Raw genomic sequence first — 26,752 nt, 5'->3', positions numbered from 1 at the left:
GACAATTGCTAACCAGTTAAAAAAGGTTGACTTCCATCCATAATGCAAAGAACACAAGCCAAACCATTCAGAATGAGTTTCTGGTTGTTTGGCAGACATGGTTTTAACCAAAATTACCAAAGTAGTGAAAAACATAGGAGTCTTTAGCATCATGGCAGATGAAACAACAGATGTGTGTGTGTGTGGGGGGGGGGGCGGCGGACAGATTTCTCAAGTACTCGAGTACTATTTCAGTGCAGCTATCCAGGAGAGTTCTCTCCAATTTGAATCTGCTGAGGCTAGATGCAGCAGGGCTTACCGAAAAAAATGATCCACATATTGGAAAGTCGTGGTCTGGAATACAAAAACAATCTTGTGGGCCAAGCACATGACGGTGCTGCCGTGGTGAGGGGGCAGCATTCTGGGGTCCGGGCTGGAAAAGAGCAAGCGAAACATGCCTTTTACATCCACTGCAATGCCCACTGTCTAGTTTGTTTTAGTAGATGCAGTCAACGCTGCCCCAGAGGCAGAGGAGTTCTCCTTACTGGGAACACTACGCGTTCACATCAGTCACATGTCCATCCTAAATGGCAAACATATTATACAAAGAGACAAACGAAGGTGCAACAAGAGAAGTGTATTGAGAATTCTTCCGGGTTTTTTTTTTTTAATGCTTGGTCATGTTCAAAATAAAGACATTTGATCTGATAATAAAGTGAACAAAAACAACTGCAGGAGAAATAAGACATCTGGCATCCATCTAAACATTTTTTTAATTAAAAGTTTTTCTTGCTGCTAAATTATTCAGTTCTCGAAACACAACTTGAACTGTAAAGGTATTTGTTGAGGGGCGATAACAATCCAACCACACATTCTTTTTTCACATGCTGAAGTGCTCATCGACCAGAGGCTTGGTCACCCAGGATCCATAGCCTTGTTGCAGCAGGTGATCCTTCACCATGTTCTTGGCCTCCTGGTAGGACTTCGCCATCATCTGCAGCCAGAAAAGCATCAGAAAACATTCACGTAGAATTTTTTAAAAAGTAAAGTTGCTGAGCGTCTCACCGTCAGAAAAGTAAAAGTACTTCTTCAGCATGGATAACTGAAAGGGACCACCGAAGATAAAAATCCTGGGTGGAGGTTGGCAAGCGCTAACCACATTTTAAAAACTGCACAAGGATCAGACCCCTCACTTCCGCCAAAAAGCCTTGTGAATGTGCAAACTGACAAGTGCGGACCAATGGAGACCCCAGCTTGCAAAGAACTCCTGACTGACTGATAAGGAGCGGGTACTGGGAAAATGTCCCGTCTGTTTACAGCGTCTAGGGCACCCACATATTGCCCCCCCCCCCGTGCATCCACTTACTTGATAGCTGTTGGAATGTATAAAGAGTTTGACCAAATATTATGAAAAGTGTTCTAAATTGAAATTGCTGACAGACACTTTAAATCTTAATGTTCCACAGGTGAGTGTTAATGAGGAGAGTTGATGAGCTTACCTTGGCCTCTTTGTAAGAGGTGAAAGCCAGCAGATCCGGTCGCTGGGCCTCTTTAGCCACCAGCCCGAAGCGGCTTAACATGGCCGCTTTACACAGACGGCTAGCCAGCTCAGAGCCACTCTTAAAGGGAGACCTACGACGAAAGACTCGGGGTGAGACGTGCTGCCGGAAAAATATGCGAAGATAAATCAAACATTACCTAGATGAGGACTTTTCCCCAGCCTAATACCTGCTGCAACAGGCTGACTGACTAGTTACCTGTCAAAGCGGGTGGTAACTAACTTTTCAGACAACTTCAGCATTCGACAACCGGTTAATTCTCCTCCATACTAACAACTCTCTCTAATGAAGTACATGGTAAGGTATATGGCAGACGGTGTGGTAGAACATGCACAGTATTCTGTATTTCAAACACTATGGTACACAGTAGACAGGTAGTATAGTTCATGATATATTTACACCTGGCATAAATCGGTGTCTGATATCTGGATGTCCACGTTTTAGCTGGATGTTTATACTCGACACAAACATGGTCACCTAGATTTCTCGCTGTTTTGTAGAAAAAGATTGTTCTACACATAACTGCCTCGCACCACTATCACCATGGAGACCGGACAGGAGGACAGACTACACATGCACACAGCGGAGACTCGCATCACACCATTCACATACACAGAACAAAAAAAAAACAAAAAAAAAAAACAAGTCACATCTGAGTGACAGAACGTTAATTGATATGAAGATGGCTTCAGTCATCTTCATATCAATTAACATTCCCCATGAATGGATTGTCAGGCTCGTTACCCATCCATGAACGTACCGACTGTCCACTTTTGACAAATTTGTCAGGTGTGCAGCAAAAAGAAGAACTTTTCTACTTCTCTTTAAAATGTTCCTTTGAGTGAATTGAGGAGTGCCTTTACACATCTCATAAAATAAAATAATGACAATAATAACACGTATTTTATAGAGCGCTTTTCGGGGTACTCAAAGACACTATACATGAGTTACAATAATCATAAAAAGCCACGCACCGAAAACGTTAATCATCGATACAGTGTGAAGGCATTTACAACTTGACTGAACAGTTTACCGTCACTCCACAGCCACACCTCACCAGTTGTCAAGCCCCGCCCTCCCGTGCGCGCCTTGGTTATTAACTAAGACAAACAAGTAAATTTTATTTGTACAGCCCATTATCACAGCAACACAACATCCTGTGCTTAGACCCTCTCATCGGATAAGGAACAACTCCCTAAAAAAAACTTTAACAAGGAGAAAAACTAGGAAGAAACCTCAGGGAGCACAACAGAGGAGGATCTCTCTCCCAAGACGGACAACGTGCAATGGATGTTGTGTTTACACAATACAACATTGAAAGAGGATAAACAGAATTATAATGAAACTACAAGATATATGAAGAATATGATTAATGTATATTGTAAATTAATTTATTAATGTCTGTGATGGACTGGTGACCTGTCCAGGGTGTCCCCCCGCCTGCCACCCAATGACTGCTGGGACAGGCTCCAGCATCCCCACGACCCTGACAGCAGGATAAGAGGTTTGGATAATGGATGGATGGACAGACTTAAGTATGTTAGCAACAGCTGCTCTGCACACAAGCCATCTGGATGGTGGATTAGCGGACCAATCAAATGTCCAGCAATGGGTCAATTGCTCCACCCAGGACACCTTGGGCCTAATCTATCAGTCGTTACTATGGGCAAATTTGTTCTTACACACCCATGGAATTTTTTTAGTCCTCAACATTGTCTAACAGTCAGTAGCAAAGCATGATGGTTATTTGTAATTCCTTCCTCCTAACATCTATCTCTTGCAATGAGCCATCACCCAGGTCTGCAAAGACATCAGTGTTAGCAAATCGGTGTCTAAATTCAGGGGTTGCCCAGGTTCTGCGATGGTCTCTGAGACAAACTTTGGGACTAAAAAATCCCACGGGTGTGTACAAACAAATTTGCCCACAGTAACAACTGATACATGAGGCCCCTGGTGATGCCAGGTGTTAAGAGGAATGGTTAATCTGAGTACATCTCATTCTTACTCTTTCACAGTCCTGCCTTTCAGACTGTCCACCACCTCCACGGTACCGTCTCCTTTGACCCAGTTAACACTTAGACTCTGCTGTGCATCGGCGCCGTCATTCACTGTCAGCCCACCGACCAGGCTGATGCGGGGCTGCAGCATGCAGTAGTGCATGGGCAGGTGCAGGGTGAGCCCGTTCAAGCGTTGGGTCGTGACCATCTCCATCATCCGCACATTGCTGCAGTGGGAGTCACCTGTAGGTTTGGTTGGAAAGCTGGACTTTTAATGTAAGGTACAAAAAATCCTGTGCCTATTTTGCTTACTTAAACCTTTTTTTTTTGACCAAACTATAAAAACTCCACTGCTACTTATGGGTGTATGTGTCTGGCTTCTCTAATAATGCTGGTTTAATTGAGGTGGGTGAGATGGGGTGGGGGATGAACTGAATTTAGTGATGCAATTGTGTTTATTTATGTACGTATGCATGCATGTAAAGGATGTGTATACATGGATGTTTTTAATGTGGACCCCAGGAAGAGTAGCTGTTGCCTTGGGTAACAGCTAATGGGGATCTAAATAAACATAAAACGTTAACTTTCTTGGCCAAAATTCATCAGCTGAAGTTTTAATGCTACCCCCCCCCCCCCCCCGATAATATAGTTTATGTAAAGCTGATTTCTTTGTGGCTTGCTATCAACTATCATTTGCATCTTCAGTAAACAGTTCAAGCGGGTTTTCCGTTTTAGGATGCACTAAATTGTTTCCATTTTTAATGAAGGCCTTGGAGAGAAGTCACAGTCGCATTACTCTGTAGCTTGTCATCACATCGTGTGCTTTTAAACTTTCATATGCATGGCTGTTGCAGCTAGAAAAGTGCTATAGAAAATGCAACTTGATTGACTGATTGATTGAAATACAGTAATTATGTTTTCGAATAAAACCACTTACCTATCAGCCAATTTCCCCTATTCATCCATTTATCATTCAATTATTTAATCAGCCCATATTTCATATGGGACCGTATCCAAACTACCGCGTCCAGCACCGATAAACTGATGGGTAATCGCATGTGTTTTTTGTTCTTTTTATACTTTCCTAAAAAGATGCTCAGCACGTATATGGGTTCCAAGAAGTGGCTGAGCAGGGCACCCTGGTAACCGAGCACCTGCCACTGGGTGAATTTGTCAGAGGCTGACATGCTGACCATCTTCTTGAAGGTCCAGTTCTCAGCGCAGGAGAAAACGGGGACGACCTTTGAGAGAGAAAAGATCTGACTGTAGTCACCGGGCAGACAACTCAGTGCGGCATATAGAATCAGGCAATCTAGGACTGCGTCAGTACATCCGTTTTCACTGCTGGTAGCGACTCTCACTTCATATGGACTGCAGTATCGGTCTCACCAGTTTCTTTCACCAGTGTAGACTTGGGCACGCCCACACTACTCTCGTATGTAGCACACACATTGCGCTCACATAATGTTTGACGGCCCCATAAAGACAGTGAAATGTGTGGTGATCTGTTTACATAGTAAATTAGACCGCTGCCAAGGTATGAAACCAAAAAAAATTCCCCAGCCTCAAACATTCCTCCTGTGCTCATTTCCCACCAGGAAACTTGGAATATTCAAATATTTGATTTTAAATGTGCAAGTTATTGTTACAAAGCTCACAGCATGTTGCCAACGGTGAATGCGAGTACTCGAACAACATATGAAGAAATATGCATGAGCTGTAAAGACATTTGCTGAATGTTCTGTCTCAGTGATATTTGAGGATCTCTAAAGGTAAAATGATAAAACAGCTTGAACACCTTGCCTCCCACTGTCAGGTGTAGGCTGATCTGGTTGTTCATCTCCCGCGAAGACACTGAGCCAGGAGTCATGTTCCTGAGTAGGGGGGAAAATGGTTAAAACGACATTAATGTAGTGTAGTATCTATCATTCATTCATCATCAGCCGACTTCTCTGGAGTCGGGTCGGAGCGGCAGCAAGCTAAGTAAGGCACTCCAGATGTCCCTCTCTGCAGCAACACCCTCCAGCTCCTCCTGGGGGATCCCAAAGCGTTCCCAGGCCAGACTGGACATGTAGTCCCTCCAGCGAGCTTTGGGTCTACCCCGGGGTCTCCTCCCAGTTGGCCGTGCCTGGTAAACCTCCAAAGGAAGGCGCCCAGGAGGCATCCTGATCAGATGCCTGAACCACATCAACTGGCTCCTTTCGACGCGAAGGAACAGTGGCTCTACTCCAAGGTCCCGCTGGATGTCCGAGCTCCTCGCAGTATATCTAAGGCTGAGCCCAGACACCCTACGGAGGCCTAGCGTAGTATAATAGTATTAAAAAATAGCACCAACAATACCACCTCTTGTGATGAATCACATAGCGTTTCTTATTAACTAGTCCTATTATATTATTCTAAGAATTAATAACCCATCAGTTTACTGTACAGAACTCTGCATTTTCTCTTTAATAATTTTTGTATATAACTGGAAAGTGATGACAAAAGCACTAGTGACTCTGCTTTATTTTGGATGAATCTTAAATAACACACCTTACCAGCATCAACATAAGAGTCAGGTCAACAATAACAGCAATCTTCAGGATTTGAGTTTTAATCACATTACCACATTTTCTGATCAATTCTCCACACTTCCATTCACTTTACCATTACCTGCTCCTTTTTTTTTTGTGGCTACTTTATTAATCCCCATGGGGAAATTCTCTGCATTTAACCCATCCTAGCTGGGTACCTAGGAGCAGTGGGCAGCCACCGTGCAGCACCCGCGGACCAACTCCAGTTCGTCTCGTCATGCCTTGCTCAGGGGCACAGACAGGAGGATTAACCCTAACATGCATGTCTTTTTCTTTGATGGTGGGGGAAACCGGGGCACCCGGAAAAAACCCACCACAGACACGGGAAGAACATTCAAACTCCACAAAGAGGATGACCTGGGATGGACCTCCTAAGGTTGGACAACGAAGGAGTTCGAACCCAGGACTTCTTGCTGTGAGGCGACAGCGCTAACCACTGGGCCACCATACCGCCCTTGTTTAACTCTCACCCAAGAATTACAGTGTAAAAGGTATGAACAGCTTTGTCTATGATCAAACCTCTGGTTCTCCTATTGAAGTACTATGTCACCAACCACTGGGTTGCCACAGATCACAACAGAAAACCCACAACAAACTAGGGCTGCTCAATTAATCGTGTACATAACTGCAATTTCAATAAGGCGACAGGCATGGGTGTGAGTCCATGAATACTGGGATGGCATCCAGCACTTTACCTATGCCCCCGTCCATAGCGTTAGTGGTTGTATCAGGAAGGGCATCCCACGTAACATTCTGCCAAACCATTATGCGGCTTGACAAGACCGGGAATGACACACCGGCTCGGTCGAGGCCCGAGTTAACAACGACTGCCATTAGTGCTGTTTGGAATGAGAAATGCAGGTGGGGCGTCAACATCCAGTGTGGGAAGATGGCGGTGCAAACTCACGTTTGCAGCTGCCTCATCCAGTACCAAATATGCAGTGTCTTTGTCCACATCTACGTCTAAGTTTGTGTCATTGAGTGAAATTTTTTACTTTGATCGTCGATTTTTTTTCGTTTAATGGCTGGGAGAGCTGGCATTTGATTGGCTGAGAGCTTGGTCTGCTGCATCCCGTGGGACCAAGGACCTGCCGGGAGCTGCGCCCGAGAGGAAACACCAAGGTGGTCTGGCGGTGACCACACCTAGTGTCGACTGTGCAGTGTTTTTGTCTGCGTCCGTGTTTGTGTCGTCGTGTAGAGTGCGGGGAGGTGTGTCGAAGGTGTCTGGCTGGGAGAGCTGGCGTTGGACCGGCTGAGGAAGCCTGGTCTGCCGCGTCCGGTGGGCTCAAGGACTACGGCCCTGACCGGAGCTGTACCCAAAGAGGAAACACCGAGGGCGGTCTGACAGGACGCAGAAGTGGGGCAGGCTAAGCTAACTGCTAGCCCACGCAGACCAGGAGTTCCGACAGTCATCCTGGCTGGCGTTCGTTCTCTGGACAGTGGCATTTCAGAATCAGAATACTTTATTCATCCCTGAGGGGAAACTGGGCCCTATTACAGACACTCACGCTCTAGTAAAGAAAAACTAACAAGATACAGGATAAAAAGAAAATAGAAATAAATAGAAACAAGAAAATAGAAATAGAAGAAATAAATAGAAATAGAAGATAAAATAAGAACAAAATATGTAAAGTATGTGCACCATGCTGCAGCATATAACACCCTATCTATACTGAATTACTGCAGCATGGAACAAACAGCACAAACAAACACCCGACAGGGAAAAATAAGTGGAAGGGCCAGTCTAATGACTACTGACTCAAGAGTGTCTGACACTCTGATGGAGGAGTCGTAAAGTTTGATGGCCACATACAGGAATGACCTTCTGTGGCGTTCTGTAGTGTAGTGTTTTTTTTGGGACTGTGTTGTTAGCTGTTTTTTTGCTTTGTTCCCTCTGTTTTTTGGTGGTGTCATTTTTTGGAAATTTTGGATGTGTGTTTTTGTCTTCTGTTGCACTGCTGTGGGTTGGGAGAAACAAAATGTTGTTTCTTTTGTGTACGCAAGTAAATGAAAAAAAGGACAATACATTTCTCCTGATTCCTAATAGTTGATTTTGCTACGAGGAATTATATGGCTACAATTAATACGTATTTCAAAAAGAGGTAAAATCAGACAGTAACCTACAAGAGTGAAGGCAGAACGACACAGATAAGACTACAGTTTATGCAGAAAGCAGCACTTGAGGGAAGCTGTAAATTGCAATGTATTACCAAGCGAGTGTGTAACAAAACAACACAGACCACTGATGTGCCAAGTAAAGACAAGAAGCAAACTCAGAAAATGCAAAGACCAGCAGCATGGAAGATTAAATGGTGGAAGCTGAAAAAGGAACCTTGTAGAGAAACTTTTAGGATGAAGGTAAGAGAGCTGTTGGGAGATGGATTGTCACTAGATTGGGAAAGAAGCAGGCAGGCGAGTACTCGGAGAATCTCACGGGGGAGTAAAAAGAAGGGACAGGAAAGCTGGTCATGGGAGGAAGTAGTGCAGCGCTGCATAAAGAAGAAAAAGTTGGCCAAAATGAAGCTGGACAAAAACAAGAATGAGCGAAACATGAATGAATACAAGAAAGCTAAGAAAGAAACCAAGAGAGCAGTAGTGATAGCAATGGCACGAGCATATGAGGACCTGTACAAAAGACTAGACACAAAGGAAGGAGAGAAGGATAAATATATAGCGTTTTTTCCCTCCGAAACTGTCAATGGTACTGATAGAAGTGCTCAACTAATGAGGGGCAGAATATTAATAGATGCAGGAAAAATAGTTTTAATACATAGCAGTACAGGCCTGTTTCGTGCATCGCGCACTCAGCAGCTGCTAATGATGAGTGCGCAGCTGATTTAGCAGCTGATGAGTGTGCGACGCACGAAACAGGCCTGTACTGCTGTGCATTAAAACTTTTTTTCCTGCATCTATATATATATATATATACACTACCGTTCAAAAGTTTGGGATCACATTGAAATGTCCATATTTTTGAAGGAAAAGCACTGTACTTTTCAATGAAGATAACTTTAAACTAGTCTTAACTTTAAAGAAATACACTCTATACATTGCTAATGTGGTAAATGACTATTCTAGCTGCAAATGTCTGGTTTTTGGTGCAATATCTACATAGGTGTATAGAGGCCCATTTCAAGCAACTATCACTCCAGTGTTCTAATGGTACAATGTGTTTGCTCATTGGCTCAGAAGGCTAATTGATGATTAGAAAACCCTTGTGCAATCATGTTCACACATCTGAAAACAGTTTAGCTCGTTACAGAAGCTACAAAACTGACCTTCCTTTGAGCAGATTGAGTTTCTGGAGCATCACATTTGTGGGGTCAATTAAACGCTCAAAATGGCCAGAAAAAGAGAACTTTCATCTGAAACTCGACAGTGTATGCTTGTTCTTAGAAATGAAGGCTATTCCATGCGAGAAATTGCTAAGAAATTGAAGATTTCCTACACCGGTGTGTACTACTCCCTTCAGATGACAGCACAAACGGGCTCTAACCAGAGTAGAAAAAGAAGTGGGAGGCCGCGTTGCACAACTGAGCAAGAAGATAAGTACATTAGAGTCTCTAGTTTGAGAAACAGACGCCTCACAGGTCCCCAACTGGCATCTTCATTAAATAGTACCCGCAAAACACCAGTGTCAACATCTACAGTGAAGAGGCGGCTGCGGGATTCTGGGCTTCAGGGCAGAGTGGCAAAGAAAAAGCCATATCTGAGACTGACCAATAAAAGAAAAAGATTAAGATGGGCAAAAGAACACAGACATTGGACAGAGGAAGACTGGAAAAAAGTGTTGTGGACGGATGAATCCAAGTTTGAGGTGTTTGGATCACAAAGAAGAACGTTTGTGAGACGCAGAACAAATGAAAAGATGCTGGAAGAATGCCTGACGCCATCTGTTAAGCATGGTGGAGGTAATGTGATGGTCTGGGGTTGCTTTGGTGCTGGTAAGGTGGGAGATTTGTACAGGGTAAAAGGGATTCTGAATAAGGAAGGCTATCACTCCATTTTGCAACGCCATGCCATACCCAGTGGACAGCGCTTGATTGGAGCCAATTTCATCCTACAACAGGACAATGACCCTAAACACACCTCCAAATTGTGCAAGAACTATTTAGAGCAGAAGCAGGCAGCTGGTATTCTATCGGTAATGGAGTGGCCAGCGCAGTCACCAGATCTGAACCCCATTGAGCTGTTGTGGGAGCAGCTTGACCGTATGGTACGCAAGAAGTGCCCATCCAACCAATCCAACTTGTGGGAGCTGCTTCTGGAAGCGTGGGGTGCAATTTCTCCAGATTACCTCAACAAATTAACAGCTAGAATGCCAAAGGTCTGCAATGCTGTAATTGCTGCAAATGGAGGATTCTTTGACGAAAGCAAAGTTTGATGTAAAAAAAATCTTATTTCAAATACACATCATTATTTCTAACCTTGTCAATGCCTTGACTCTATTTTCTATTCATTTCACAACATATGGTGGTGAATAAGTGTGACTTTTCATGGAAAACACAAAATTGTTTGGGTGATCCCAAACTTTTGAACGGTAGTGTATATATATATATATATATATATATATATATATATATACAAAGTGCATCCGGAAAGTATTCACACCCCTTCACTTTCCCCACATTTTGTTATGTTACAGCTTTATTCCAAAATGGATTAAATTCTTTTTTTCCCCTCATCAATCTGCACAAAATACCCCATAATGACAAAGTGAAAAAGGTTTTGTAGAAATGTTTGCAAATTTATTAAAAATAAAAAACTGAAATATTGCATGTACACAAGTATTCACACCCTTTGCTATGGCACTCAAAATTGAGCCCAGGTTCATCCTGTTTCCACTGATCATCCTTGAGATGTTTCTACATCTTGATTGGAGTCTACCTCTAGTAAATTCAATGGATTGGACATGATTTGGAAAGGCACACACCTGTCTATATAAGGTCCCACTGTTGACAGTGCATGTCAGAGCAGAAACCGAGCCATGAAGTCAAAGGAATTGTCTGTGGACCTCCGAGACAGGATTGTATCGAGGCACAGATCTGGGGAAGAGTACAAAAAAAATTTCTACAGCTTTGAAGGTCCCGAAGAGCACAGTGGTCTCCATCATTTGTAAATGGAATAAGTTTAGATCCACCAGGACTCTTCCTAGAGCTGGCCGCCCAGCCAAACTGAGCAATTGGGGGAGAATGGCCTTGGTCAGGGAGGTGACCAAGAACCCAATGGTCACTCTGACAGAACTCCAGCGTTCCTCTGTGGAGATGGGAGAAACTTCCAGAAGGACAACCATCTCTGCAGCACTCCACCATCAGGTCTTTATGGTTGAGTGGCCAGACGGAAGCCTCTGCTCAGTAAAAGGCACATGACAGCCCGCTTGGAGTTTGCCAGAAAGCACCTAAAGGACTCTCAGACCATGAGAAACAAGATTCTCTGGTCTGATGAAATCAAGATTGAACTCTTTGGCCTGAATGCCAAACGTCATGTCTGGAGGAAACCAGGCACCTCTCATCACCTTGCTAATACCATCCCTACAAGTGAAGCATGGTGGTGGCAGCATCATGCTGTGGGGATGTTTTTCAGCGGCAGGAACTGGGAGACTAGTCAGGATCGAGGGAAAGATGAATGGAGCAAAGTACAGAGAGATCTCCTTGATGAAAACCCTGCTCCAGAGCCCTCAGGACCTCAGACTGGGGCGAAGGTTTACCTTTCAACACGACAACAACCCTAAGCACACAGCCAAGACAACGAAGGAGTGGCTTCGGGACAAGTCTGTGAATGTCCTTGAGTGGCAGAGCCCAGACTTGAACCACATTGAACATCTCTGGAAAGACCTGAAAATAGCTGTGCAGCGATGCTCCCCATCTAACCTTACAGAGCTCGAGAGGATCTGCAGAGAAGAATGGGAGAAATACCCCAAATATAGATAGGTGTGCAAAGCTTGTAGCTTCATACCAAAGAAGACTTGAGGCTGTAATCGCTGCCACGGGTGCCTCAACCAAGTACTGAGTAAAGGGTGTGAATACTTATGTACATGCAATATTTCAGTTTTTTATTTTTAATAAATTTGCAAAAATTTCTACAAAACCTTTTTCACTTTGTCATTATGGGGTATTGTGTGTAGATTGATGAGAGAGAAAAAAGGAATTTAATCCATTTTGGAATAAGGCTGTAACATAACAAAATGTGGGGAAAGTGAAGGGGTGTGAATACTTTCCGGATGCACTGCACTGTATATCATGAAAAAAACAAAACAGACTATTAATCATAAAAAAATATTGGTTTCCACAACCTGGCCTGGGGATATTATTCACGCTGCGTTTAGCTTGCTCTGGTGTGAAGAAACTACTATTTTGACTTGAATATTAGTACATTTGAAAGTATTTACAGGTTTATAATGTACACTATGAATATCAAGGCAGTTTTCTGTTGATCTAAAATGCTCAGTAAAACAATTCTGTTCCCCAAAATGGATTAATAATAATGAAAAATGATTACAATTGTAATATTAAGCCAAATAATTGTGATCCATCGTTTTAACAATAATCGTGCAGCCCTACAACAAACCGTCCAGATTTTGAAGTAGGGACACTCACAGGTAAGAGGCTATCTTAGCTGTGCCCTTGGGCAGCTGGTTCATGTAGAGGTGGAGTGTCACGCCACTTTTCAGGGACAGAAGGTTGCTGGTGCTGCTCTGCTGGAAGATGGACCTCTCTTTCAGGATTGTATTCTTATTGTAGAACAGCAGCAGGTGGTGGTACAGGTACCTGATGACATCGTATGACAGATTAGATATGGTTAGATAGCACATTTATGCCAACATTAAATTTAATAAACCTTAATAATGCAGTCAAGTCTGATTCATTGTTTAGCGCTATGCAATAACAGGAAAAGAAAAAAACCTAGAAATGAGGGTTAAATGAGCACATTTTCCCCTCACATTCTCTAGCACATACAAAATCTGATAATCAAGACTTGAAACGGGAAATTCAAAGTAGGAATATAAATCTTATTTCCTAAACTTATTCCTGAAAAAAAATTGTTACCAAAGAGCACTGCGTCAGCGAGCTTACCGCTAACATTGCAGCATGCAAAAAAAAAAACCCAAGACTGAAAAATATACAAGTTGCCTAGTTTGGTATATTGACAACCGCTGGAGCTTTATTCACCCGAAAACAAAGTCAGTTATAAATTCTACTTAACTATCAAATAGGCTGACAATATCTGATCTGCATGAACAAGTGTGAAACTAACCGCATCAATGATCTCCTTGTGGTCACTAGAGCATGTGAATCATGAAGCAACCGTCCTTTTGGAGTGGCAATCTCGTTAGTGTTGAAGTTCCCAGTTCCTATGGCAACCACCTCACATCTGGTGTCTGGATGGTCAAACAAGAGGTTAATGATTACCACACTCAACACTACTATCAGCTGAAGGTGGCAAAAAAAAAAAAAAAAAGTGGTAACTGAAATATTTAACAGAACTCAGAAGTGATGTTTAAATATGGGTTTCCAGGTCCACCTGCATTTCAACTCAATGGGGGGGGGGCATAGGGGTGTAATAGGATTGCTTCCACTATGTCTTATAGTAATATTTAGTTAACTGCTCTCTTATGAATTAACCATGCATTTATTTCTCTGTAGAGATGGATTCGGAACACTACTTGATGTCACACATTCACGGCATGGGTGCCCCTCCAACTTTTTGCTGAAGTCAGAATCAGTGAGAGGCAAGGAAAATTGTTAAGCATATTTCGGCAACAAGGCAATTCAAAGTGCTTTACCTAAAACATAAAAGGCATTAAGACAAAATGTAAAAGCAGCGTAAGGCAATAAAATAAGCTAAGACAGATAAAACAGGGGTGTAAAAGTTCCAGTGAACTGTAAGATGATTATCACGAAGCTTCAAAATTGATTTAATAAAAGGCAGTGGCAAAAAGGAAAGTCTTCAGACTTGATTTAAAAGAACAGAGTTGCAGCAGACCTCCGGTTTTCTGGGAGTTCGTTCCACATATGTGGTGGATAAAAACTGAAAGCTGCCTCTCCATGTTTAGTTTTGACTTTGGGGACAGAAAGCAGACCTGTCCCAGACGATCTGAGATCTTGATGGTTCACAACTTAAGATCAGAAATGCACTTTGGCCATAAACCATTCAGTTCTTTATAAATCTAGAGGAGTATTTTAAAATCAATTCTTTGACGGACAGGAAGCCAGTGTAAAGACCTCAGAACTGGTGTGATGTGATCCACTTATTTGGTTTTAATAAGGACTCGAACAGTGGCGTTCTGAATCAGCTACAGCTGTTTAATCGATTTTTAGAGATCTGTAAAGATGCCAGGTCAAGTCAAATCAATTTTATTTGTATAGCTCAATACCACAAATTACAAATTTGCCTCAGTGGGCTGAAGTCGACTGAAGATAAATGTATGGACAAGTTTTTCTAAATCTTGCTGAGACATAAATCCTTTAATTCTTGATATATTCATCCGGTAACAGTAGGTTAAATCTGTTATTATGTTAATGTGGCTATTGAAATCCAGGTCTGATGCGGTGAAGTTTGTCTCTGTTTGCTGGCATGGGGAGGCTCGCAAGAGCAAGCCACCGCCCACCGGTCGTGTGACCTGAGCTGCAGTCACCTCTCCCGACTGCAAACTGATTTTTGCCCCTCACTAGCCTTGTTGGTAGTCCTGCCGGCCAGTGGGCCTCTCCCGCTTCCGTCGACAGAATTAAGCAACGCACGCTAGTGATAGGAGATTCCATTACCCACAATATCAGATTAACTTCACCAGCCTTGGTTCACTGCTTACCTGGGGCCAGACTCACTGACATAGAGGATAATCTTAGGGTGCTGCCATCACAAAGGGAGAATCAGGGAACCCAGGCACACAGCACCACTACTTCCAGCAACACTTTTATTAATGTTGGCACCAATAATGCTAGGATAAAGCAATCGGAGATCCCAAAAGCCAGCCTAGTCATGACACTTGAGTTGGCCAGAAAGCTGTGTCAACATCAATTAATTGTCTTTGGTCCCTTACCTGTGAGGGGTAATGATGAGATGTACAGTAGGCTCACCTCAATGAAACACTGGCTGGCTTGTTACTGTAATGAGCAGGGATTTGGTTTTGTTGATAACTGACCTTCTTTCTGGGGCCACCCTTACCTGCTGAAAGCAGACTGTAGTCAACCCACTGGGGGCCGCGCTGCTCTTTTGTCTAGCAATATAAATAGCTGTCTATGTTTAGTTTGACACTAGGGACGTATTATTCAGCAGGTTACAGGTGATTAGAGACCATGCTAGATTTAAACCTAGTGTGGATGAAGTGACAACTAGTTTAGTTAATACGTTTAGTCAAAGAATTTCTCATACAATAGATTGACAGATTGGTCTAAAATATTGAGACCGTCTGCCTTTCCTGCTGTATTGTTCCATAGCTCTCCTCTCATAAATGTGTGAATCACAACAATCTAATAATCATTCCTACCACTGGTGGTGATTAAATGTGCAGAACGCAGGCCCACGAGTTTCAAAACTTTTTCTGCAATGATGAGATCATAAAAAATTTGTTCTTCCAACTCCAGCTACTCCTGCAGATCCTTTCTTACCAATATGTCTTATCTATACAGTCAAGTCAATTTTATTTGTACAGCCCAATATCACAAATCTGCCTCAAGGGGCTTTACAGCAACACAACATCCCGTCCTTAGACCCTTGCATCGGATAAGGAACTCCCTCTCTCTCTCCGAAACAAAAACAAAAACCTTTATGTGCCTATAAGGGCTGATGATTGACTAATTTAGAGGCCTGCTTGGCTGCTATGAAACAGTGGATGTCACTAAATTTCCTGCTTTTAAATTTGGCTAAAACGGAGATGCTGGTCATTGGCCCTGCAGGACACACACCAATTTGATCAGGTAACAATAACAATTGACAACTCTGTGATTTCACAAAGTGTGGCTGCCAGAAATCTTGGAGTTACATTCCCCATGGTGACGATGATCGCCACCTCGACACTGCTTGGCATCTTCATCACATTTTTTTATACATCTTATAAATCCATATACCTCTTTCAATGTTATATCCTTTTCTCACTTCGATGTCTGACAAATGTTTTCTCCTGCCTCTTCTCCCATGTATGTGAATGGTGGGATGTGATTCTCCACTGTGTATATGTGTAGTCTGTCCTCCTGTCAGGTCTACATGGTGATCACATGTGGCTCAGGTCCAAGGCTGTTCCGGTGGCACCTGGACACTGCTTGGCATCGTCCTCATCATATTCTTCATAGATCTTATAATTCCATATATGTTTGATGTTTAGCTTCCACTTGAAGTCTTGAGTGATGGTGGTGCCCAGGAAAGGCAACGACTCCACAATGGTAACTGGCAAATCATACAGGGTGAGAGAGAGAGTGTGTGTGTGTGTGTGGGGGGGGGGCTGGGTTTCCCCTGAGGTCAACCACCATCTCCACTGTCTTCAGGGGATTTAGATCCATGCTGTTCTGGCTTCACCAGCAAACCAGGTGGTCCCGTGCTTACAACATACAGTGGCGCTGGAAAATTTGTGAACCCTTCAGAATTGTAAGTATTTCTGCATGAATTCTAAATGTGATCAGATCTTCATCCAAGTCCTAAAACTAGATAAAGAGAACCTAATTAAACAAAACACCAAAAAAAAAGAAAAGTACTTTTTCATTAGAACATTTGCTGGATAAAGACAATCCCAAAGGGTTTACAAACTTTCAAGTGCCACTGTAACTATCTGGTTTGTGCTTCAAACAACTTGCATGCGTCGTTCTACATGAGTTTTGTCACTGATGTGGAAGTTAAATACAAATGAAAACCTTGCCATTCAAAATGCAACAAGAGTGTGAGTGTGTCTCATTTTGAAAGATGTGTGATTCACAATGACCTGAAAATCCAATCTATTTGGTTACATGAGTCATATTGGCGAATATCAGATTCCTATCCTATCAGTTATTTCCAGATATGTGATCAAAACCAAATCAGAAAATATTGGATTCCACTTGTTTTTTCCCCCCGGTTACTAAGCCACGATACGCATCTAATCTGAGCCACATTTGAGCAATAAATCTAAACTGGGTCACTTGTACAAGGCTGTCTAAACATGGACTATGTGTCTGAGATTTGACTACGCTCTGTCCCTGGGAGCAGACCTGAACAGAACCAACACCATCTTCCTTTTACTGCTGCTGGCTGTTATGGATCATTTGGTTTCTTAAATGCAGAGCCTTTTATCACGCCATACATCAAGTACTGTTATCTCAGAAAAACTGCACCTTTGTAACTCAATCATTGGCCAATTTACAACTGCTGAGGGATGTTTGTCCACGCATGCACATATTTTGCAAGCCACTGTCAAATGAACGTCTCACAAAGCACGTACTACAGTTCTGCTGACAAGGACAATTAAAATACAGCCGGCTGCAAGTAATTAAAAAACGGCACCGGTGGCTGTGCAGACTCCTGCAGTTAACAGTCAGCAGGTGGCTGAGCGGGACTTGAGCGTTGGTTGGAAGACAGAGTGAAAATAAAAGCATGTCAAGTAGACTGACATCACGTTTTCAGAAGAACCCCTTTCATAACTTGACATGGTCATTTTTCCCCACACAAAGTTTCACTCACACACACAAAGCTTATGAACGCAGACGAAGCCACGCATATGTGCCCCGAACAGAGGCCAGGCCGAAGGGTCCTCTGCAGGGTAGCACCCCTGCAGCAGTTTTGGAGTCTAGAATACTGCGTAACACTACAACGACCGGGATTTCACTCCTACCTAAAACGACCATGGGCTGTCAAAATGGCGGCCATTTGTAAACTCCATATTCTGTCAAGATAAATACCCAATTGAGATATTAACACATTACATATGCTAGTATGTCTGTTATGAAACTAAGTGACACCAAAATTAACCTTTTCACAACTTTTAATACTATTTTTGAAACAATTTAAAATGACCGCTGTCCCAACGCCTGTAAATACTGCAACGCCTCAGTGGTAGTCATTGCGTGTCTGTAACGGCATCTGTAATCAGACATGTTGGCAACAGTCAAAAATCAAGTTTAAATCAAAAATCCAGTTTTTCTCTGCACTGGAGAATGCTGGTGGGTTTCTAGGACAGAGCAATGAACTTCACGAAGGAAATGATGCGACCAAAACATGTCATAAATACTGACATGATGCGCAAATTACGAGCGGTCATGGTGACCGCTCATGGTCGTTTTAGGTAGATCTTACAACTTTTTTTGTGTGCAATTGATCTAAAATTCATTTTAATGAAAATATATGCAGGTTTGGGAGAATTCACGGAGCGGCAGGTTTACCTCTCCCCCCCACCCACCCACTAAGTTATTAAACACTGAAAATCCAGAACAGTGAAAATGACGGCCTTGGTCGTTCTAGTGTTAAGGGTAATGGACAGCACTTACACGTCTCAACGATGATTGCCGCCACAGTGCCCTGGCAGGAGGGAAGTTCCGGGTGACTCTTCAACAGCTTGCCCAGTTGCTCTCTCACGGCGTGAAGGATCTTGTCCCCGAGGGGATTCTTGCATTCTGGTTCGGTGGCAGGGAAAATAAGCACATTTCATTTGATTAGAGGACGTTTCGATTTGAACAGCGGGAGCAGGCCAGCCGTTCACATTTACTGTATTGTTTAGACAAAACGGGAGGGTTAACGAAGGAATGTCAGAGCATGAACGAGACTTGAGAGATTGTGAGAATTTTTCTCATTTCTGGGTCGGTTGAGAAGTTGTGGCCCTCTTGGCTTAACGGGTGGGGGACTTAACTGCTCGCACAGCTCTTTGAAACAGTCGGAAAAATAAATAACTGCAGCGCAGAGAGAGAGAGAGAGAGAGAGAGAGAGAGAGAGAGAGAGAGAGAGAGAGAGAGAGAGAGCCCTACTTCAGAAGCTACCTTTCACGGCATTTCAATAAAGACACTGAGTTGAGTTACTTTGCCATCAGTCCATTTTGTAAAACAAATGTCCTTGTACTTTCTCATTCAGATTACTGGTCCTTTCATTTCAGTTCTTCTTATCCTTGGGTAAATCTCAGTTGTGCGTCTAAACAGACTACAGTTTAAAAAGAACACCACAGTATTGCCATAGTCAGCAAAAAAAAAAAAAAAGGCAAACGTAGTGTGAGGAAAGGATGTGTGATGTGAAACACGCATTCGAAACACCATGTGAACTTCTCACCTGGTGCCTCTGGAAGGGTGGGTTCCTTTTCCATTGCGAGTGTCAGGTCTTTCAGAGCTATTTCTGCCGCACGGCACTTGGCCTGCTTCTTGCTAGTTCCAATCCCAGTCTCATAAATCTTACCGTCAATCACAGCACAAAAGGCAAAGTAAACGCCTGCCGTGTTTGCTGAACAGTGGGAGAAGGGCAACAAATTAACCTCAGGGTAGAAAAAGCTCGTTTGTTAAATTGACAAGAAACAATGACCAATTCGTGCACGGGTAGAGAGATAAGCAGTGTGGACCAGGCCTTAAAAGGTCTTTACCTGGGGTCACGGTCTCTTTCAGCTCCAGCTGAACCTGTAATGCCCTGCAGAGTTGATGGAGCATGCACACAGGATTGACGTCACTTTGATTGTACTTTTCTATCAGCTCCTTGGGTGTCAGTGTTGGCTGGGCATCTGGAGCATAGTTGGTAAAATGACAAAGAATGATGTGTTTACAACAAGACACTGATATTTTCCCCTATCTGTGAAGAACAGCAATCTAACATTATCGAAGTTATGCAGACTGTCCTTAAACAAAAACATGGACCTCACATGGAAGATTTGTACAGGGTAGAAATGACTGAGAAATTACTGAACATTCCATTCCCCAAACCGCTTATCCTGCTCTCAGGGTCGCTGGAGCCTATCCCAGCAGTCATTGGGCTGGGGAGACACCTTGGACATGCTACCAGTCCATCTCAGGGCTGAGACACCCCCCCCCACACACACCCCCGCGGACAATTTAGTATGGCCAATTCACCTGACCTACATGTCTTTGGACTGTGGGAGGAAACCCATGCTGACACAGGGAGAACCTGCCAACTCCACACAGAGGGCGACCAGGGACGACCCCCAACGTTGGACAACCCAGGGGCTCGAACCCAGGACCTTCTTGCTGTGAGGTGACTGTGCTAACCACTTCGCCATCGTGCTGCCATGATGATAACAGTGATAACAAATGACTTCCAATAGTAAATCTTGAACTTAAAGTATAACATGCTTACCCATTAACATTATGATATGCAATTTTGGGATACCTGAACTCCGTTTGTGCATTTGACTTCTGCAAAACAAATGCTCCTCACCATTTCTGTAGCTTCTGCGTGCTGTTGTGTTCGAGGTGTTGCCATGTCCTCTTAAGATGTGTGAGAGACCATACGCGGTCAGTTGTGGGGGGCTGCTTGTAAGCCTGTTGTGGATTTTAGCAGAACTGCCCTGCCTCGAACCCCTGTGTGGCCCACCCTTTGAAAACATTTTGGCGAGTCCAGATTTCTGTAAAAAAGATAAGAACATACATTATTTTACTCACAGTTCATAGGTCAGCCAGTTAACGATGTATGATAATTAGCTGAATCTAAACACACCCAATATGACAGGCTCCGTTATCAGGGAGATAACTGCCCTGTACGCATAAATTAATCAATAAAAATACCATTATATGGTACATATTGTATATAACTTAATGTGAAGCCCTTTGCATTGCATTGTAAAGTTTATCTACCAAGGGAATTCCCCTCTGTTCTGTTAACTTACTTACATTCAACCCCAAGACAACACTACAGTAGATCTGGCAGAGCTCTATGGGGGCAATCAGTGGCGATGAGAATCAGCATCCACAGGCTATTTCCTTTGTGGCAGGGGACTTTCATCACTGCAGCCTCAAATTGGTGCTACCTAAATACCTCCAGCATGTCGGCGGTCCAACCAGGGGCAACTAGATCTTGGATCACTGCTACTCCACTATCAAGGTAGCATACAGGTCTATTCTACGGCCTCATTTTGGGAACTCAGACCATTCATAGGGCTACTAGGGCTGTGTATTGGCGAGAATCTGGCAATACGATACGCATCATGATACAGGGGTTACGATTCGATATATCGTCATATATTGCGATACTGTAAGAAAGACGATATATTGTGATTTCATAGGCCTGTGTTCTTTGTGCTTATGCTATTTCCTGTCTCACTTTACATTGTTGGGTTGGAGTGGAAGAGTCAAATGGCTGAAGATAGATAACACTTATCTAGCGGTCGTGGGGTTACACACAATACAATGTTTGTCACGAACCTTTACATGTAAAAATTAAAAGTCGATATAGTGGTTTTGAGAATCGATACAGTATCACAAAAGCTAACATCATGATACTCGAGTGTATCAATATTTTCTTAGACCCTAAGAGCTACCATGGCCACATGTACTACGGCTGTCAAAATTGGCCAAAAATGACATTTGATTATCCCTTCTTAAAAAAAAAAAAAAAAAAAAAACACATAGGTTCGAACCCATTCGAATATATTGTAGCGGCCAGGGCAGGTGGTCGCTCTGACCATCCGCGGACCTGCACAGGGGGAGCACAGGGACCCCTGGGAGTGCTAATATTTGGGTCAATTGTGTTATATTTTTGCATGTTTGGGTGCTGTGTTCATGTTGGGATGTGTTGTTTGGGGGTGTAGCCTGGCCTAGGCCTAGATATTTAGTCTACTTCTTTCTGGCACTACTTCTGCTGACAGGTGAGGCACATTTGCTTTCAGGGACTGGGCAATGGACACCCTGGAGATGTTCATTGGTCAGTCTGGCTTTGATTTATTAAAGGTCATAGTTGAGAACGGTTTCTCATACAGATAAGTGTTGCTGTAAAGACACATGACCTGCCTGAACAGTTTGGACAACTGTGGGAATGTTTTGGGAAGTTCTCTGAGAAACTGCCCAAGCATCTTCAGCTTTCCTTGTGTCTCTGAACTTTGCCTTGAGCTCAGTGTTGCACTGCAAGTCTGTGAGCTCCATTTGAAATGTGCTTGAAGCACTGCCCACATCAGAGGAGAAGGGGTCTGCAGATAACTGGAAAGTGGTGTTGTGAGTCTTAAAATCAGAAAAGCAATGCTCAAACTCCTGCTGCAGATTGTCAATGGCAGTCACACACTCATCAGCATTGACCCTGGCACCATCATCAATAATTGACTCGCATGCTGGAAAGTGGACAAATCTTTTCTCTGAGCTGTCGAATTTTACAGAGAGGGCTTTCACACTATCAAATGCTGATTGCCTTCCTCAATTCAAAACACCTTTTCAGGACACTGCCCCGGCTCAACCAGCGCACTTCTGAGAAGTACAACACATCTCTATACGTTGCATCTATTTCCTCCAGAAACAGAACTGATGGTGTTGTAAACCTCTTGATCTGACGCAATTAATGCACTTCACCATATCGGTTAGGGAGGCAGGACTTTTATAAGTATTTACAGTTCCGTGATTACTTTTCTAAAAAGATAAAAGGTTCTAAAAGAGAGATTCCAGCTGTTATTGATGCATCTAACTCAGAAAGCAACAAACATCTTATAAGTTATACTATGGCATCACATCACTGAATAAAGACTCCACAGACTATGTGAAACAACAACGGGAAAAAGAGCTGGGCACTGAAATAATTGAGGACATGTGGTTGGATGCCTGGAAAACGCAATCGTCCTCCACCAACTCCCGGACCTGGAGCGACTTCTACTAGAAAAACCTGATTCGCTTTTTTTATCACCCCTAAACAGAAGTCCAAACAAACCGGCACTCAGCTGAGCTGTTGGAGGGAATGTGGAGAAATCCTGGTTGATCATGCTCATTTTTTTTGGTTGTGTCCCTCCGTTCAGACTTTTTGGAAGGAAGTATCAGTTATCATCTCAAAAACCCTGGGTTTTAGTATTAGTTCTATATTCTCATCTGTGTATCTTGGACATACCCCTGATGGACTAAATAAAACTGATGTCTATCTTTTGAAGATCTTGCTGGCGGGAAGTAAAAAAAAAAAAGGCCATTACAAAACACTGGCTTCAGAAAAATACCCCTACTATTAGACTCTTCATCAATATTGTCAAAGAATTACGTCTTTCAGAACAGATGACTTACTCTATTCAGCTCCAAAAAGAACTGGGAGGAAAACGGTGGGGAGAATTGTGTATTTATTTGGCCAATGAGAAGATTAGCTCATAGTTATTGTAAGTATACTGTATATGAGACATTCTACTTTAGTGGTTTCTTGATCGTCCCATGACCTCCCTTTTTTTTTTTTTGGTCCTGTAATGAAGAAAATACCCAGAAATAAAACGTTTAAAAAAGATCTATATAGCTCAAGAAAAATAAATCTACATTAACCATTGGACATCTATCACAAAAACTCAAAGCAAACTTCACTGCTTATTGGCTGTAAACAGACAGTACACGATGGCAGACTATCCGACCGGCGTGACCAGAGACTGAGAAAGACATGAACTGTGTACAGACTCAGTGATCGCAGCTTGGCCATAGAGACTGGCTGACATGGGCAGACCTGCTGCCTAGAGAAGACAGGCTGTGTCAGCTCTGTCCACAGAGACAGGTGGAGACACAGCAACACTTCCTGCTACAATGTAGCACATATGAAGTTATTAAATGCAAATTCCAAGATTTTGATACATTCTCTGACCAGACTAAAATCAAGCATCTACTTGGGGGAAAATAGTGTCAGCACTGTGGATGCAGCAAGACATGTCAGTGCATGCCCCAGCCTGAGACAACCAGCACAACACATGACAGCGGTACTTGTCTCCTCACAACTCATGCTCTACCTTTTGAGCTACTTCTCTTTCTTTACTGATTGGTATAATATTGTGTTAATGTTCATTACTAGTGTTATTGTGTACTGTCCAAATTGGACATGAATTGAGAGATATGCAAAACTGACATTAGGCTATGTCATCTGCAACCGGCCTCGCAACTAATCTTTTAAGTACTTAGAACTAGAAACACACACACACACACACACAAAAGTAGTATGTAAAATGGATACATGGTCCAGATCCTAATAAAACTAAAACATAGCGCGGGCCATACAAAACTGCCTCTCAAACTGTCAACCCATTGGGCGGTAGTTTGAGACCCCTGCTCTACAGTCTGTTCACACATGACGGTGTCACCAAATATAACAGCGTAGTGATAGTCGCAGATGACACCACAGTAATTGGACTGATAAATGACAACAATGAAGATGCCTATAGGAAGGAGGTGAGGGACCTAACCGTATGGTGTCAAGACAACAACCTCTCCCTACATGTTGAGGAAACAAAGGAGATAACTGTTGAATTTAAGAAGTCCAAAATGGTTCTGACACCAGTTTACATCAATGGTGTCCCTGTTGAAGTTGTGAAGGACTTTGAGATGCTTTGAAAAACTCAGAATATCCACAAAAACCCTTGTCAATTTCTATCTACCCCAGAGGGCATCCTTACTAGAAGCATACTGGTGTGGTTTGGTAACCTGACTGAACAGTACCACAGACAACTGAGGAGGACAGTAAAAACCACTTCAAAAATCATAGGAACAGTACTGCCACAGCTTCAGGACATTTACACCACCTGTTGCAGAAGGGAGGCTCTAAGTATGATGGAGGACATCAGCCACCCAGCACATGGTCTGTTCTCCTCCTTACCTCAGGACAATGCTTACAGAGCATCAGCACTCCGACCAGCCCCCTCAAGAGTTTGTACCCCCAGGCAGTCAGAATAATGAACAGTACACCCCTTACATAACTTTGGTGATTTATTATTTTATGGGATTTCTATAGCTTATTTATTGTGTTTGTTATTATTTCCTTAGTTTGTAAGGGCTGAGAGAGCCAGGGCAAATGCATTTCATTGCATTTGAAGGTGCGTGGTACTTTTTATTATGTTAAATAAAGTATACAGATAAAAATATGGTAACGATAAAAGAACATGTGACAGGCTCAGTTATCACGTGACTGTTGTCCTGTATGCGTGCAGGGTAAATGCAACTAGCCAACAAAATGCCAGCTGCTATCTAAATTCTTTTTTTTTTAATACCTTTAATATACAAACAAAATCTGGCTATAATAATAATAATAATAAATTAGCAAATAGTACAACTCAGACTGTGCAATTACAATGTTTTTTAGAATTTCACAAAACAATAAAAATAATAAAATGAAAAAACAGAGATCCACTTAGAATATATGTATGTTTTTGTAAATATCCAAAGCTTGTTTGGTTTTTATACATTTCAGTGCTTTCTTGAAATGTATTAACTCATTCATGATGATTAAGAATAGTGGTCTGGCATTAATAAATCTAGATCTATGGATAAATTTTTTTAGCCATAATAATCAGGCTATTGTAAAACATTTCCATTATAATTCCAACTTTAATATCCAGACAATCTAAATTGGGCAAACGAAAGTCCTTTTTAGATATCCAATTCTGAAATAATTCCCAAAAGGCTCTCGTATTATTACAGGTAAAAAACAAAATTTTCGATAACAGAATCACAAAACCTACAATTGTTTTTAATCAATGTTAAATCTTTGTCTCAGAAACTCGTTACAAGAATAAATATCATTTATCATTTTAACATGAATTTCTTTCATTTTGGTGAAATAGGGAGAGTGAGGTATCTGGTTCCAATTCTGACTATAATCTCTAGGATAATCTTTTAATTGATTTTTTTTCCTTTTTAATGGTAGAGGAAAGAGTATGGAGGTAAGGGCACTCCTTACAATTTTATTTGTGCAAATTTTCTCCTTAAAATCGAGACTGTCTATATAAAGTGAAGGCAACCGTGGTACTAATACATCATATGGCAACATTCCTTTTATCATATTCATCATTACTTGTGGGTCTGCCTTGATAACCGCTGAGTATTGGGCTTTTTTGTACACGTCACATTGAATTTATCAATGAATTCATTGAAGATTTCCTCTTGAATCCATCAAATGTAAAATAGACCAAACACATCTCTCCACCCAATCATAATAACAAAGATTTTATTTTAAACCAGATATATCTGTTATTCCGCATGATCGGCTATGCCAGACACTGAGAGCAGCCTGTGTGGAGTGAAATTGTGCTTATAAACCAGTTTCCAATATAAGAGAGCCTGCTGATGAAATTTGGACAGCTTAATGGGTAGTTTAGCAATTTAGAACTCACATCTTAACAGAAAATCTATCCCACCGCATTTATTAGATATTTTAGAAGGAATATTAAACCAGAATCCATTTTTATTGTGTATGAATTGTTGCAACTATTTTAGTTTTATCATGCCATTCATTGCCTCATAATCGATCACATTTAATAGGACGACCGAGACGGTCATTATGACCATTTTGGATTTTCAAAGTGTAATAACTTTGTGGAGAAAAAAAACAAGTTGTAGTCTAAACTTGATTTCTGATTATTGCCAACATGTCTGGTTAGACGCCATTACAGATGCATCATGACTACCATTTATATATATCTGGCCTTCCTCTTTTCCTCTTACCTGGCAGCTCCATATTCAGCATCCTTCTCCCAATATACCCAGCATCTCTCCTCCACACATGTCCGAACCATCTCAATCTTGCCTCTCTTGCTTTGTCTCCAAACCGT

At 42.3% G+C, this 26,752-nt stretch overlaps 1 protein-coding gene across 1 annotated transcript in view; it reads right to left on the bottom strand.

The window, feature by feature from the left end:
• Positions 1 to 639: 639 nt before the first annotated feature.
• adad1 (adenosine deaminase domain containing 1 (testis-specific)) overlaps positions 640 to 26,752 on the bottom strand; it is a 50,012-nt gene continuing 23,899 nt past the window's right edge. The window contains exons 4-13 of the mRNA XM_056281461.1: positions 19,628 to 19,762; positions 19,324 to 19,491; positions 18,555 to 18,680; positions 13,363 to 13,486; positions 12,705 to 12,875; positions 5,334 to 5,409; positions 4,616 to 4,776; positions 3,544 to 3,762; positions 1,479 to 1,611; positions 640 to 973 (exon numbers count right to left, since the gene is read on the bottom strand). Of these exons, the coding sequence (XP_056137436.1) occupies positions 860 to 973; positions 1,479 to 1,611; positions 3,544 to 3,762; positions 4,616 to 4,776; positions 5,334 to 5,409; positions 12,705 to 12,875; positions 13,363 to 13,486; positions 18,555 to 18,680; positions 19,324 to 19,491; positions 19,628 to 19,762 (1,427 nt within the window). The 3' untranslated portion in view covers positions 640 to 859. The remainder of the gene's footprint in view (positions 974 to 1,478; positions 1,612 to 3,543; positions 3,763 to 4,615; positions 4,777 to 5,333; positions 5,410 to 12,704; positions 12,876 to 13,362; positions 13,487 to 18,554; positions 18,681 to 19,323; positions 19,492 to 19,627; positions 19,763 to 26,752) is intronic.

Source organism: Lampris incognitus, chromosome 1, assembly GCF_029633865.1.
Source record: "Lampris incognitus isolate fLamInc1 chromosome 1, fLamInc1.hap2, whole genome shotgun sequence".
In the NCBI taxonomy this organism is placed as follows: domain Eukaryota; kingdom Metazoa; phylum Chordata; class Actinopteri; order Lampriformes; family Lampridae; genus Lampris; species Lampris incognitus.
Note: the sequence above shows the minus strand (reverse complement) of the source record. Positions and strands in the feature narration are given on the sequence as shown.